At 53.2% G+C, this 14,769-nt stretch overlaps 1 protein-coding gene across 1 annotated transcript in view; it reads right to left on the bottom strand.

The window, feature by feature from the left end:
* Window positions 1-1,684: 1,684 nt before the first annotated feature.
* Window positions 1,685-14,769, bottom strand: part of KCNG2 (potassium voltage-gated channel modifier subfamily G member 2) — a 28,709-nt gene continuing 15,624 nt past the window's right edge. The window contains 1 exon segment of the mRNA XM_035271418.3: window positions 1,685-2,710. Coding sequence (XP_035127309.2) covers window positions 1,934-2,710 — 777 coding nt within the window. The 3' untranslated portion in view covers window positions 1,685-1,933.

Here is a 14,769-nt window from a genome sequence, read left to right as displayed (position 1 = left end):
GCTGCTGCAGGCCCTGCCATGGAGAAGAGGCTCGGCACTCACCCGGGTCATGCCCGTCTCCTGCTCTTTGTCCACAGCTGTGTCCCTTACAGACTCCTGTGGCCTTGGTCTGGGAGGGGTTTGTGCCCCAGGGAGGCCAGAAGCCTGGGCAGGTGCTCAGCCAGCCCCGAGCCCTGCAGGGCCCCCACAGTGAGCCCCAGGGAGAGGCAGCGGTGCAGCCCCAGGGCTCTCTCTACTCAAGCGTGGTGCCAGGGCGGTGGGCAGGTTTCAGGCCTGAAAGCCACATCTTGCCTGGCTGATCTTGCACTGCTCTGTTTCCCCGTGTGAATGACGGGAGCCTTTTATGCCCGAGGCGCTGAGGTGAGGATCCCTGAAGAAGCAGGGCTTCCTGCACACTGGCGTCCGCCCACCTGACCCTGGAGGAACGATCGCTGATAAGACCAAGGTATTTCAGTTTCCCTGCATCCTGGACCCCTGTCCCTTGTCCCAAAGCCTTGACACTTGGAGGAGCCAAGTGCTGTGTGCTGCCGGGAGCTGAGGCAGCATCATGGTGGCCCCTCAGGCCTCTCCCAGCCCATTCCAGCCCTGGGGTCTCCTCTTGGCATCCCGAAAGCACCCAGCCCTGCCGGGGAGCTGGGGACCAGTGGCAGACTGGCCATTCTGTGCAGCCACAGGAAGGGGAGATGGGCTTGCTGCTGTGGACGCAGCTCTGCAAAACCAGGCCTTGAGTGCATGGACATCACGCTCAGGCGCCCTGGCGGTTCCTCCTGACTCCCCCATCATGGAAGGAAATCTCTTTCGGGCCGAGGAGTACCAGGCTCCAGGGCAGACCCCAAAGACCACAGGACACCGAGAGGAGCTCCGCCGCAAGCCGCGTGGGAGCAGGGGGTGGTTTGCATTGGGTTCCCACAGAGCCAGGAAATGAGCTTCCCCTTCTCCCAGCCACTGCCCCGTGCCAGGGGCCCTGCGTTAGCTGCCTTGTAATGGAAGGTGGGACCCTCCAGGTGATGTGTCCCTCTCCCGCTTCAGACTGTGGTCACGTCTCAGGTCTCCTGGCTGAACTCACTAAAGTGAATGCATATAGAGCAGCGTGAAGTGGAAAGTTCCTTCCTCTCCACCTGTGGGGAGAGGCCCGAGCTTTGGTGCCTGTCCCCGCAGGTGCCCCGAGGAATCTCAGCCGCTTCCTCCACAGCCTCATCCAGAGGGCAGGGCAGTTCTTCCATCTGAATGAAGCCCCAAGGAAACACTCCTGTTGGGGACAGGAGGTGTCCCAGAAGAATAAGGTCACGGTCCCATAGGCCCTGGAAGGGTTACAATGCCACACGCAAACGGTGCTAAGAAGGGAGTGTAGGAGGTACCCTCCCGGAGGTCAGGCCTCTAAGATTCCCTAGGGAAAGTGTGTCAGGGGATGGACGTTAGAGGTCAGGGCTGGAGCCCCCTGCCCCGATCCTGGAAAGGGCCGTTACTGGGGCGGACTAGGGGACTGTGAGTGTCAGCGTCCAACCTCTGTCCCATCCCTGGGAAGGGGATGTGGGCAGAGCTGGATGCCCAGGGCCGCCTCCTGCAGGGACCTGCCCATTCTGGGTGCGGGGGGGGGGGCCTGAGGGGGGCCGTGCTCCCCACTTCTCCCTGGAAGGCAGGAACGGTCAGAGGGGGAACCAAGTCATCTACAACAGGCGTGGAATTTCTGGGACTTACTAAATTTGTTTTTAACTAGGCATAAAAAATTAAAAATCCATGGAAAGGAGAGGGGCAAGAGGTCACAGGCCAGTGGCTTCCAGGCCGGGGTCCACCGAGTTCTGGGGCTGCTCATGCATGAGGGCCGAGGACGAGGCCTGCAGGACCCGCTCCCCCGGGCCAGATGCCCCGCGCGCCTCCGGGTTCCCTACGCTGCAGCTGCTGTGGAGGGGTCTCCGTGTGGGCGGTGCCGGCGTCAGGGCCCTGCCCGGGTCCACAGTGCGTCCGCAGAGTCGGCGGCCAGGCCCGCGCTGTCGGGGCCCTGCGAGCTGTCCTCGGTGGCCGTGGCCGAGCGCGTGCTGTCCTCACGCAGGGCCGGCTCGGGGCTAGCTGCGCGCTGCTGCTGCTCCTTGAGCTCGGAGTAGGAGCGCGAGAAGGTGTGGAAGATGGAGGTGACGGGGAAGGCCATGAGCAGGATGCCGCTGAGGATGCTGCTGAGCGCCACCACCTGGCCAGGCAGGCTGCGCGGGACCATGTCGCCGTAGCCCACGGTGGTCATGGAGATCACGGCCCACCAGTAGCTGGCGGGCACGCTGGAGAAGTCGCGGCGCGCGCCCAGCTCGCGCTCGGCCAGGTGCACCAGCGGCGCGAAGAGCGCCATGGCCACGCACAGGAACAGCAGCAGCAGCCCGAACTCACGCGCACAGCGGCGCACGGTCAGGCCCAGCGAGCGCAGCCCCAGTGAGTGGCGTGCCAGGCGCATCACGTAGAGCACGCGCAGCGCTCGCAGCAGCCGCAGCACCAGCCCCGCGCGCTCCAGGAGCTTGCTCCCGCCCGGGCCCGCCGCCAGCCCCAGCAGCAGCGACACGTAGAAGGGCAGGAGCGCCAGGATGTCGATGATGTTGAGCGGCGCGCGCAGGAAGGCGCACTTGCTCTCAGCCTGCAGGGAGCGCAGCAGGAACTCGAAGGAGAACCAGGCCACGCACACGGTCTCCAGCACGAACAGGCTGCGGCACTTGGGGGAGCACTCGCCCTGCGGGGAGAGGGGATGCAGGGTTGGGGTTAGGGCCAGGGACTGCGCCCCACCTTCCGCAGCACAGGGGGGTCCTCCAGGCCACCCTTCCTCCTCCACCCTTCTCGCCCCAGCCCAGGAAGCAGGCGCAAGGGATATTGACAGGCCCAATTCCTGTTAAATAAATAAATAAGGGAAAAAAACCCACAAGATTGAATGGTGATCACTTCCGGCATGAGAGCCGATGCGCTTAGCTGACCCAGGAAACTGGTAAGAATAATAAAGTTAAAACCCCTGATCTTTTAACGTCTTGGGAAATGGTCTTGAGAGCAAACAGCATAAGAAACATTTAAGAAATCGTCGGGCCGGGCGCGGTAGCTCACGCCTGTAATCCCAGCACTTTGGGAAGCCGAGGCGGGTGGATCACGAGGTCAGGAGATCGAGACCTTCCTGGTCAACATGGTGAAACCCCGTCTCTACTAAAAATACAAAAAATTAGCTGGGCAAGGTGGCACGTGCCTGTAATCCCAGCTACTCGGGAGGCTGAGGCAGGAGAATTGCCTGATCCCAGGAGGCGGAGGGTGCGGTGAGCCGAGATAGCGCCATTGCACTCCAGCCTGGGTAACAAGAGCGAAACTCCATCTCAAAAAGAAAAAGAAAAAAAAAATCTTGGAAAATTCTGTAGGAAAGGTGACATCTGTGTCAAGACTGCGTCCTCCCCTCAGCTTGACCAGAGACTTCATGTGGAATGGCTGCGGCTGCAGCCACAGCAACAGCCTCCCCTAGCTCCCCCACCCCAGCTCCCAGTTGTGGGGGCTTCTTCCCCAGGAAGAGGCAGACATCACCATCTCACATTCTGCTCCTCGGGGAGGCTGGTGGAGGGGTGAGGGCTCCCTCCTCCTGTCCAGTCCCCACTGTCCTGGGTGGGAGGCTGGCCCTGGGAAGATAGGACCTGACTGCCCTGGCCCCAGCTCACAGGGGAGTGATTCCAGGCCAGGAGAGGCTGATGGGGTCTCAAGGAGCTGCCCCCCTCCACCATTAAAGTTCCCAGCTCCGAGAGAGGGTGTGTCATTCACACTGAGGCTTGCCATTGTCCCCATCCCCCAAATCCCTGGCTCAGAGATTTTTGCCTGGAGGTAGCTACATGCAGGAAATATTCTCTTCTCAAAGGAACTGACTTCATTTGCAACAGAACATGAAGAAGTTTATACCTAAGGTATAAACTCAAAACTCCTGGAGGTGGTGGTGAAGGGACTCAGGAGATTCATTCGTCTGCTGACCATGTAACCTAGACTGCAGGCTGGCTAGTGTGCTGGAGAATGAGGGGATAAGACAGCCGGCAGGAGCCCTGCTGGGGTCAGAACAGTATCAGACTCAGAAACCACTGAGAAGGAGTGGCCATACCATCAGGTTGTAGAGGAGTAACAGCTCTCAGCTGGCTACTAGGAGTTTAATGGCTGTGGTCAGCGAGCGAGAGGAAGAGGTTGCTCCCAAGACCCTGTCATCCTAGGGTGCCTGTGGCACACAGAGGCTGTTGCTGGAGAGGAAGACGGGCATGGAGGTAACACAACAGTAACCCAGCCAGTGAGTATAGGCTCAGGACTGGGGAGTACCCAAAGTGCTAGAATATCTGTCTAAAATGTCTAGTTCCCAACAAAGAATGACAAGATATGTTGGGGGGGGGGGGAGGAAAGAAGGAAGAAAGGTAGGAGGAAGGAGGGAGGGAGGGAAACAATAAAAAGGAAAATATGACTCATACGTTTGGAAAAGCAACAGAAACTGCTGTTGAGAGTGACCAAATGTCAAATTTAACAGAATGAGATTTCAAAGCAGCGACTATAAACATGTTCACAAAACTAAAGGAAGCATAAATGGAAATGCCATAAATAGAGACTATTGGTAAAGAGATGGACATTTAGAAAAATACCCAAATGGAAATTCTGGAACTGAAGACTGCAATAATTGAAATTTAAAAATTTCAAAATCACTAGAAAAGTTTAACACTAGATTTTAACTGGCAGAAAAAAGAATTAGCAAACATGAAGATGGTGTGACAGGAACAATGCAAGCTGAAGAACAGAGAGAAAAGAAGCAAACAGAGCCTCAGGAAACACAGGACACCATTATCTGCACCAACAGATGCATAATGGGACTAGTCAAGGAGAGGGAGAGAAGGGAGAAGAAAAAATATGCAAAGAGATAATGGCTGAAAAAAACCAATAACTACATATCCAGGAAGCTCAGTGAAGTCCACGTAGGATAAACACAGAGACCTGCATATGGACACATCATAATAAAAGTAATGAGGGTCAAAGACAAGGAAAAAGTATTGAAGGAGCAAGAGCAGAATGAAGATGAAGATTTGCTCACAAGGGAACCTCAACAGATATGCAGCTGACTTCTCAGCAGAAAGACTGCAAGCCAGAGGGCAGTGGGATAACATATCCACAGTGCTCAAAGGGGAAAAAAAAACCCTGTCAAGCAAGAATTCTATATCCAGCAAAGTCATGTTCAAAAATGAGAGTGAAAAATATACACTTTCCCAGGGAAACAGAAATTGAGAGAATTTATTGCTAAAGGACCTGCCTCATAAGAAATGCTAAAGAAAACTCTTCAGGCTGAAGGCAGGGGACCCAGATAATAATCTGAATCAACATAAATACTGTTAGTAAAGGCATCACGTGAAACAGAAAATAAAATGGCAGACACAAACCCAACTGTATCACGTGAAGCAGAAAATAAGATGGCGGACACAAACCCAACTGTATCATGTGAAACAGAAAATAAGATGGCGGACACAAACCCAACTGTATCACGTGAAGCAGAAAATAAGATGGCGGACACAAACCCAACTGTATCACGTGAAGCAGAAAATAAGATGGCGGACACAAACCCAACTGTATGACTGAATAACATTCATGTGAATGGAATGAACAATCCAAAGGCAGACTGGATTTTTAAAAATAACTGAACTGTATGTTGTCTATAGGAGACATATTTTCGATTCAAAGGGAGAAATAGATACAATGGAAAAAGATGGGGAAAGAGACATCATCTAAAGAGCAACCACAGGAAAGGTGGAATGACTATACTAACAGACAAAGCCCACTTCAAAGAGTGTCATTAGAGATAATATATAACGAGAAAGTCAATCCATCAAGAAGACACAACAATTAAAACATATGCACCAATAATATAGCAACAAGCAAATGAAGCAAAAGCTAAAGAAAAACAGAAACAGAAATAGACATTCCGTAACTTTTTTTTTTGACAGGAGTTCTTGCTCTGTCGCCCAGGCTGGAGTTCAGTGGTGCAATCTCGGCTCACTGCAACCTCTGCCTTCTGGGTTCAAGGGATTCTCCTGCCTCAGCCTCCCGAGTAGCTGGGATTACAGGCGCCTGCCACCACGCCCAGCTAATTAATTAATACCCCACTTTCAATAACAGAGAGAACAACTACACAGGAGAGTCAAGGAAACCGAAGATGTGAACACTGTAAGCCAACGGACGTCACAGATGTCTACAGAACCCTTCACCCAACAGCTCAGGATATATTTCTTTCAATGTACACACGGAACGGTCTCTAGAAAAGCCCACATACCAAGCCATTAAAACAAACCTCAATAAATTTATAAGGATAGAAGTAAGACAAGTATAATCCCCATCCACGAGAAAATACTAGAAATGAATAACGAAAAAATTGGGAGTCTCACAAATATGTAGAAATTAAACATATCCTTAGATAATCAAGAGGCAAAACGAAATCAGAAGGGAACGGACTTGGAGATGAAGGAGAATGAAGATGCAGCTAGAGTAACGCTTCGAGGGCCAGTGCAGTGGCTCATGCCTATAATCCCAGCACTTTGGGAGGATTACTTAAGCTCAGGAGTTTGAGAGCAGCCTGGGCAACATGGCAAAAACCCATCAAGACATACAAAAATGAGCTGGGTGTGGTTGCATGCACATGTAGTCCCAGCTACTCAGGAGGCTGAGATGGGAGGATCCCTTGAGTCTAGGAGGCTGCATCTTCAGTGAGCCACGATGGTGCCGCTGCACTCCAGCCTGGGTGACAGAGCGAGATCCTGTCTCAATAAATAAATAAATAAATGAAAAAAGAAAAAGTAATGCTTAGAGGGAAATTTATAGCTGTCAATGCCTACAAGAAAGAAAGATCCCAAATTAATAAGCTAATATGCCAACCTAAGACAACTGGCAAAACAAAAGTAAATAAAACTGAAAGCATATGGGGAGGGAAGTAACAGCTGAGAGCAGGCATTAGTGAAACAGCACACACAACCTGTGAAACCGAAGGCTGGTTTCCGGAAAAGGTCAAAAAATCAACACATCTGAAGCTAGTTTGAGCAGGAGAAAAAGAGAGAGAAGATTCCAATTACTAGAACCAGAAATGAAAGTGGGGTTGTGACTCTTGCCCTCACAGGCGTAAAAAGGGTGATAAAGCGGGAATCATGCGGCGACACAGCAGGTAATGGATCTGTTCACAGAAACAGGAGGAAGAAACCGAATCTGAACAGACCCATCATCGGTGAAAACACTGAGTCAGAAGCCCTCCAACTACCCACCACGAAGAGCACAGGGCCAGATGCTTCACCCTGAATCCCACCAGACAAAGGCGAATACAGCCACAGAAAGAATGACGTCTTGTCCTCTGCAGCAGGAGGCCATTATCCTAAGCACATTAACGCAGGAACAGAAAACCAAACACGGTGCATTCTCACTTGTAAGTGCGAGCTAAACACTGGGCGCTCGCGGACATAAAGATGGCAACAGCAGACACGGCCAGAGGGGGAGGGAGCAAGGGAGCAAAGGCTGGAAATGTGCTGTTACGTGCTGTGCATGGTACCTGGGTGACGGGTCCGATCCTACCCCAAACCTCAGCATCACTCGATATGCCTGTAGCAAACCTGCACATCCACCCCCAAATCTAAAGTAAAAGCTGAAAGTAGTAAACAATTACAGAAATAAAATTTAACTCATAAAAATAAGAATATCATTTTCTGTTCTTGTGTCAGTTTGCTGAGGATGATGTTCTCCAGATTCATCCATGTCCCTACAAACGACACAAACTCATCATTTCTGATTGCTGCATAATATTCCATGGTGTATATGTGCCACATTTTTCCAATCCAGTCTATTATCAATGGGCATTTGGGTTGATTCCAGGTCTTTGCTATTGTAAACAGTGCTGCAATGAACATTCGTGATGAAAAATGAGAACACATGGACACAGAAAGGGGAGTACTAAACACTGGGGTCTATTGGGGGGAAAAGGGGAGGGCCAGTGGGAGGGGGAGGTGGGGAGGGATAGCCTGGGGAGAAATGCCAAATGTGGGTGAAGGGGAGAAGAAAAGAAAGCACACTGCCATGTGTGTACCTACACAACTGTCTTGCATGCTCTGCTCATGTACCCCAAAACCTATAATCCAATAAAAAATTAAAAAATAAAAATAAAAAAAAAATAAAGTGAAAGATGTAAATTAGAAAAAAAAATAAGAATATCAATTCCTCACAAATGATTATGAAAATACAAACGTGGAGAGAATGCTTCCCAGCTCATTCTATGAGGCCAACATCACACTGATACAAAAACCAGGTGAAGTTTCACAAGAAAACCACATATGAATACAGATGTAAAAAGCTTCAACCAAATATCAACAAGCTGAATTCAGCAGCGTAGAAAAAGAATTAGACATCAAGACAGAGGGGGATTTATCTCAGGCACGAAGGCTGGTTTCAATTTACGTAACACATTGTGTTGGTATTATGAAAAACAAAATCACACAATCACATCAACTGGTGCAGAAAAGCTTTTGACAAAATCCAACACCTCGTCGTAACAGAAACAATCAACAAATAGGAAACCCCCACAAAAAGGGCATCTATGAAAACCCCACAGCTCACACCATCCGTAGTAACGACAGACTCTGCTCCCTACATTCAGGAACAAGACACGCTGGCCTTGTCACTTCCAGTGGACTCTACTGGAGGTTCCGACCATGGCGATTAGGCAGGTTTAACACAACGTGTGCAGACGCCACCAGGCCAATGAAGAAGGTCATGTGGGTTCACTAATGACAGGATCTCATATATAGAAAATCCTCAGGAATCCACTAAAAACACCATGAAAACTAGTGTGTTCAACATGGTTGTAGAATATGCGATAATAGAAATCAATTTTCTCTCTATACATTTGCAATTAACAATTAATGTGGTTCCATTCACAACAGCATCAAAGGGAAGAAAACGCATCAGAATAACTGTAACAAAAAACAAAAGGACTTACACTCTGACAACTACAAAACATCGTTGAAAGAAAATCTAAATTCTGACCAGCGTGCTAAGACCATTCAGCAGGGAAACAGTTTGTTCACAAGTGACAATGGGGTGCCTGGATATCCATACACAAAAGAATGCAGCTAAGCACTTACTGAACCATACACAAAATTCAGGAAAAAACGGGCCTAAGTGCAAAACGTGGGCACGAAAGTTACAGAACTCTCAGGAGACACGGTAAAATCTTCATGACAAAGGACTGGCCAAGGACTAGGAGACATGGCATCCAAAGCACAAATTGATGAACTGAACTTAATAAAAACTAAAAACATTTGTGCTTCAAAGGACACCAGCAAGAATGTGAACAGACAACACACACAAGCAAGGAAGTTCATGGAAATCAGGTATTCCATGAGGGACTTGCATCCAGGGTCAGTAAGAAACTTACAGCTCAGTAACAAAAAGACAACCCAATTTTTAAAACTGTGCAAAGGGTGGCCAGCACGGTGGCTCACGCCTGTAATCCCAGCACTTTGGGAAGCCAAGGTGGGCAGATCATTTGAGGTCAGGAGTTCGAGACAAGCCTGGGCAACATGGTGAAACCCTGTCTCCACTAAAAACACAAAAAAACTAGCTGGGCATGGTGGTGGGCACCTGTAATCCCAGCTACTCAGGAGGCTGAGGCATGAGAATTGCTTGAACCTGGGAGGTGGAGGTTGCAGTGAGCTGAGATTGCCTGGATGATAGAGCAAGACTCTGTCTCAAAAAACTAACAAACAAAAAAACTAGGCCAAGGGTCTGAACAGACATTCCTCAAAGAGCTGTGAATTGTCAGGAAGCACATGGAAGATGCTTGTCAGGTAAGGGAGAATAAGACCTTACGCCCGGTAGGACGGCCAGAATCACGAGCCGAGATGGTGGCAGGTGCCAGTGAGGATGTGAGGATGTGCCTGAACGGGAACGGGAAATGCTGCTGGGAACCAAAGATGTCCCATCGCCTGGAAACATTCTGGCAGGTCTTTAAATGACCAAGCATAGTCACCAGCTGACCCAGCCCTGCACTCCTGGGTATCTGCCCATGGGAACGGAACGCAAATAAACGTTACAGCAGATGATTCCTAACAGCCGAGAGACAGAAACTCCCAAACGCCCATCGATGAACCATGGATGAGCAAAATGTGGGGTGTCCAGAGGATGTGGCATTGCTGGTCACACAGAGGAACGAGGCACAGACACACTGCATCACACGTGGCCCTGGAGACGTGAAGCCACAGAAGCCTGGCACCGAGCGCCACGTGCCTCACAAACCGGTTCATGTGGACTTTCAGAGGAAGGAAACCCACAGGCAGAGAGGTGACCTGTGGCTCCCTGGGGATGGGCTGGGAGGTGGTGGAGCTGGGGAAAGGCTCGGGGCTTCTTTTGGGGATGATGAAAACGTTCTAACACGGGCGGTGGTGGTGGCTGCACAACTATGTAAATATGTGGAAGGCACTGACTTGTACACTTTAAACATGTGAATTGCATGGAATGTGAATTATATCTCAATAAAACTATTAAAAACGCCAGATCTCTAGGCACATCCCAGAGTGTGTGGCTGGCTGAGCTGCCGGAATGCAGGCCGTGAGTACGCCAAGGCCTTGGTGAGATCCTGCGCTGGGGGCATCGAGGAGCCCCTGGGTATTTGCTGCTGAGCAGAAGACACAGTCCTCTCACCCTCGGGCCAGGCCACAAGCTGCAGAACCAGTGTATCCAGCGGCCTCTCTCACTGAGGGGGAAGCTGAGGAAATGCCACAGCCAGGTCCAGCTGCTTCCCCACCTGAGTCCTGGGCACACCTCACGCAGGGGTGAAGAGGTACTCGCCCCCAGCAGAGCCTAGCCCTGGTCCCCATGAGTATCCTAAGCCAGAATCCTCATATCTGTGGCCGGGGACACAGGCCCAGCTGTCACCAGGTGGGGTGTCAGTTCCCGGCAGATATGAGGCTTTGAATGGAGTCCTAGCTCAGCAACCTGTTTCTAAAAACTGCAAACGTCTGTCCCAGCCTGCTGGGCAGAGAGGTGAGTGGACCCCACACAGCTGCCCCCAATCCCTCAACTGCCCATCCTGTAGGTTCAGGGTCAGGACAGATTCATGACCCAGCCAAGTGAACTGGGCCTGGGGACACTTCACTGCTCCCATGAACATGCCGTGAGCAGGACACAGGAGCCCTAGGAACCCGGCCATGGGTCCCACAGGAGGAGCACACTGTGAGCAGGATGCAGGAGCCTGGGGCGCCCCGTGGTGGGTCCCACAAGAGGAGCACACTACGAGCAGGACGCAGGAGCCCGGTGCGCCCCATGGTGGGTCCAGCAGTCAACCCTTCTGTCCACCTCAGTGTGGATGAGCCACAGGCCTGGCCTCTGCCCTGATCGCCTCCTGTGGTGTGCTGGGAAACCCTGGCTGGCTGCTCACTTCCCTGCTGATGAGCAGGGGCAGCGCTCAGTGGCCCGGGACTTCTGCATGGGCAGGGGCTGGCACAGCTTCTTTCTGTCCTGGAGAGCCCCTGGGGGACATGCCCTGAAGTCTGCAGTGCTGGAGTGTCTCCCCTAAGCCACAGCTCCTTAGCCTGAGGCCCACGCTGAGCTGGGAATAAGGAGGGCAGGGGGCTGCAGCATGGAACATGGTGGGCACAGGGAGAGGCGTGTGGTGGGGGAGAGGGCAGGCGTCCCAAGGCCATAGCTCTCCCAGTCAGCCCGGGCCCAGGGCTTCATGGACACCCTGCCGGCAGTGTGAGTCCAATCCTGGATGTCAGCTCTTGCTGGGTCCCCTGCCTCCCCATCACATGAAGCCTCTCCCTTCCCCTGGGTTGAGACCAAGTCCTGCGCCATAAGGGCTGGTGATGAGTGTACTGACACGCCCCTCAGCTTACACCCCGTCCTACTGCACAGAGGACACAGCTGTGCCCCCAGCCAGGTTCTCATCCTCAGTGCCTGCCCTGCCCCCCCCAAGCCCACCTGCTCCCCTGCCTGGCTCCCACCTGTCTCTGTGCCAAGACCCTCCCCATCACGAGCTCTTGTCCCAAGGGTGCCCCTGTCCTAGCTGGATGACTCTGACCTGGCTTCCCATGCCACTCTCCTTAGCACAGCGTCCCTGAAAAAGGATCCTGTGGGGACCCACACCCAGAGCCAGGATGGTGGCAGTCAGAGAGTCCAACGGGAAGGGCCCCCAGGGCAGCGCCTGGAGCATGGGTAGTTGCAGTTACTGGTAGGGGCACAGTGAGGGACTGGCGAGGCCTCTCTGCCTTCTAAAAGTTTCCTTAGACCAGGGCCAGTCACACGCACTTTCCTTCACACTTGAGTTCCCGGAAGACCCGGGTAGAGCTGCCTGCCCTGGAAGGAACGAGGATGGATGCCACCGTTTCTGCCCCACTGCAGCCTCACAAGGAGGACGTCCCTGTGCCAGCCCCACTGCAGCCTCATAAAGGTGGACACACTGTCCCAGCTCCACTGTGGCCTCATAAGATGGACGCTGCTGTCCCAGCCTCACTATGGCCTGATAAAGATGAACGCCTGCTGTCCCAGCCTCATTGTGGCCTCATAAAGATGTTACAGCTTCTCTCTGTCCCGCTGGCCCAGCCTCACTGTGGCCTCATAAAGATGAATGTGCCTGTCCTGGCCTCACTGTGGCCTCATAAAGATAGATCCACTGTCGCAGCCCCACTGTGGCCTCATAAAGATGGTCGCTGCTGGCCCAGCCCCACTGTGGCCTCATAAAGATGGACCCACTGTCCCAGCCCCACTGTGGCCTCATAAAGATGGACACTGCTGTCCCAGCCCCACTGTGGCCTCATAATGATGGACCCACTGTCCCAGCCCCATGTGGCCTCAGGGCCAGACCGAGCCCCAGACCTGGGCTGGGGGCCTTCCTGGGAGTCTGCGGCCCATGGGCCCAGCTGGCAGAAGTCCTGTGGACCAGTCCCAGCATGCTGCCCCAAATGTGGAACCCTCACCACAGACAGAGCTGAGTCTGGGCCTGGCAGGTGCTCCCCACGGCCTCCTCCACCCGACGCCTCGGTCTGCGGCATGGGTTTTGTCTTAGCATTTTAAGGACTGTGGTAAATACATGTAACAAGACACCATCTGAACTGTTTTAAAGGGTGTTAAACGCATTTGTGGCAATGTGCGGCCGTCACCATCTGTCTCCAAGGCTATTACCCAGTGAGCCCAAACCGGTGGCCCCATCAGACGTCCACTCCACGCTCACCTTCCTCTGCAGCCTCCCCTGACCACGGACCACAGTGAAGTCCTAACTGACACTTGAGGCGGGGGGCTGCTATGTGCATCCCTGGCTCCTGTCCATTCATGAGCCTCACAGACCCTGGGGAAAGTGGGGGAGCCGCCCCCATCCATGCCCAAGGGAGCCCCTGGAGAGCCCTGCCCCACCTGACAGCGTGTCCAGGGGCTTGAGGGGCAGAGCTCAGGGCCTGGGCTCTCCAAACGCTGGGGCTCTGAGCCCTCAGGATGCCAGGCTCGGGCATCCATGCTGTGTGGGTGCCAGGGGGACTGATCCAGGTTTGAAACCCAGATGCGCCCAGTGGGCATGCACTGGGACTTGGGTGGTCAGAAAGTTCCTGGCTCGCACCCAGGCCAGGTTGTCCCTGCCATGTCTGTCTCTGCAAGGTGGTCACCAGGGAGGCAGCAAATTCAGGCTGGAGTAAGGCCTGTGATCCTCGAGGAACCAGCATGGGGCGTCTCAGCCTGGGGCGTCTCAGCCCAGGGCGTCCTGGAAACAGCCCTGTGGCTTCTGCGCCCAGGGCAGCCAGCCTCCACTGTCTCAGCATTTCTGTCCCTGTGTCCTCTCCCTGTGTCCCCTCAGGCATCTCCCTCATGTCCCCTATGTCCTTGTCCCGTGTCCCCTTGGGTGCCTCCCTCATGTCCCTTCCCTGTGTCCCTGACCCCATGTCCCCATCAGCATCTCCCTCTTGTCTCCTCCCTACATCTCTCCCAATGTCCCCTCCCTGTGTCCCCTGGGGCACCTTCCGCATGTCCCCATGTCACTGTCCCTGTGTCCCTATTCCCATGTCCTTACCTGTCCCTATGTCCCCATATCCCTGTCCCAATGTCCCCACAGGCATCTCCCTCATGTCCCTTGTGTGTCCCCATCCCATGTCCCCTGGGCAGGTCACTGGGTTGCACACCCAGGACTGAAGCCAGGCAGCTCGGCCACAGCGCACTGCCCTAACCACTGGGCGACGCTGCCCTTCCACACGAGCCCTTCTGAGGAATCCTGTGTCCCTGGCCAGGCTCGGGGACCGGCGGGGCAGGAGCACCTGGGCTAAATGTGTGTCCCGAGCATCCCCCTGCCCACAAGGAGGGACCCAGTGCAGCTGCACCCACAGGGTCAGCAACCGCCTGGACCGGGTCCATCCATGGTTAGAAAGAGACGGCCTGCAGAGCCACAGGTAGGATGGTCGGTGGGCACCGTTTCCAGAACTTTCAACCCAGAAAACAGACCCTGGTTGATCAAATTTGATGCACTTGGCCAAAAATCAGGTAAGAAAAACGTCTGCATTCAGCCTGGCTCATCCGGTTTGAAGCCCACATTGCCCCACCCTCCAGTTTTGTTTTGCTTTTCTGTGTGTTTTAACGGACAATCAGGGTTTTCTGTGGGGTGCCAGGGCTGGGCACCTTCTGACTCTGCCCCGCAGCCCCTGGCTCCTCTGCGATGTCCTGTGCTCTCCCAGTCTGAGGCTTGTCTTTTCACTCTCAACAGTCTTTTGTGAACAAAAGTCAAAAGAATTTTTAAAAATAGAG

This window comes from Callithrix jacchus, chromosome 13, assembly GCF_049354715.1.
Source record: "Callithrix jacchus isolate 240 chromosome 13, calJac240_pri, whole genome shotgun sequence".
NCBI lineage: Eukaryota > Metazoa > Chordata > Mammalia > Primates > Cebidae > Callithrix > Callithrix jacchus.
The sequence above is the reverse complement of the archived record's forward strand: the minus strand, read 5'-3'. Positions and strand labels throughout refer to the sequence as shown.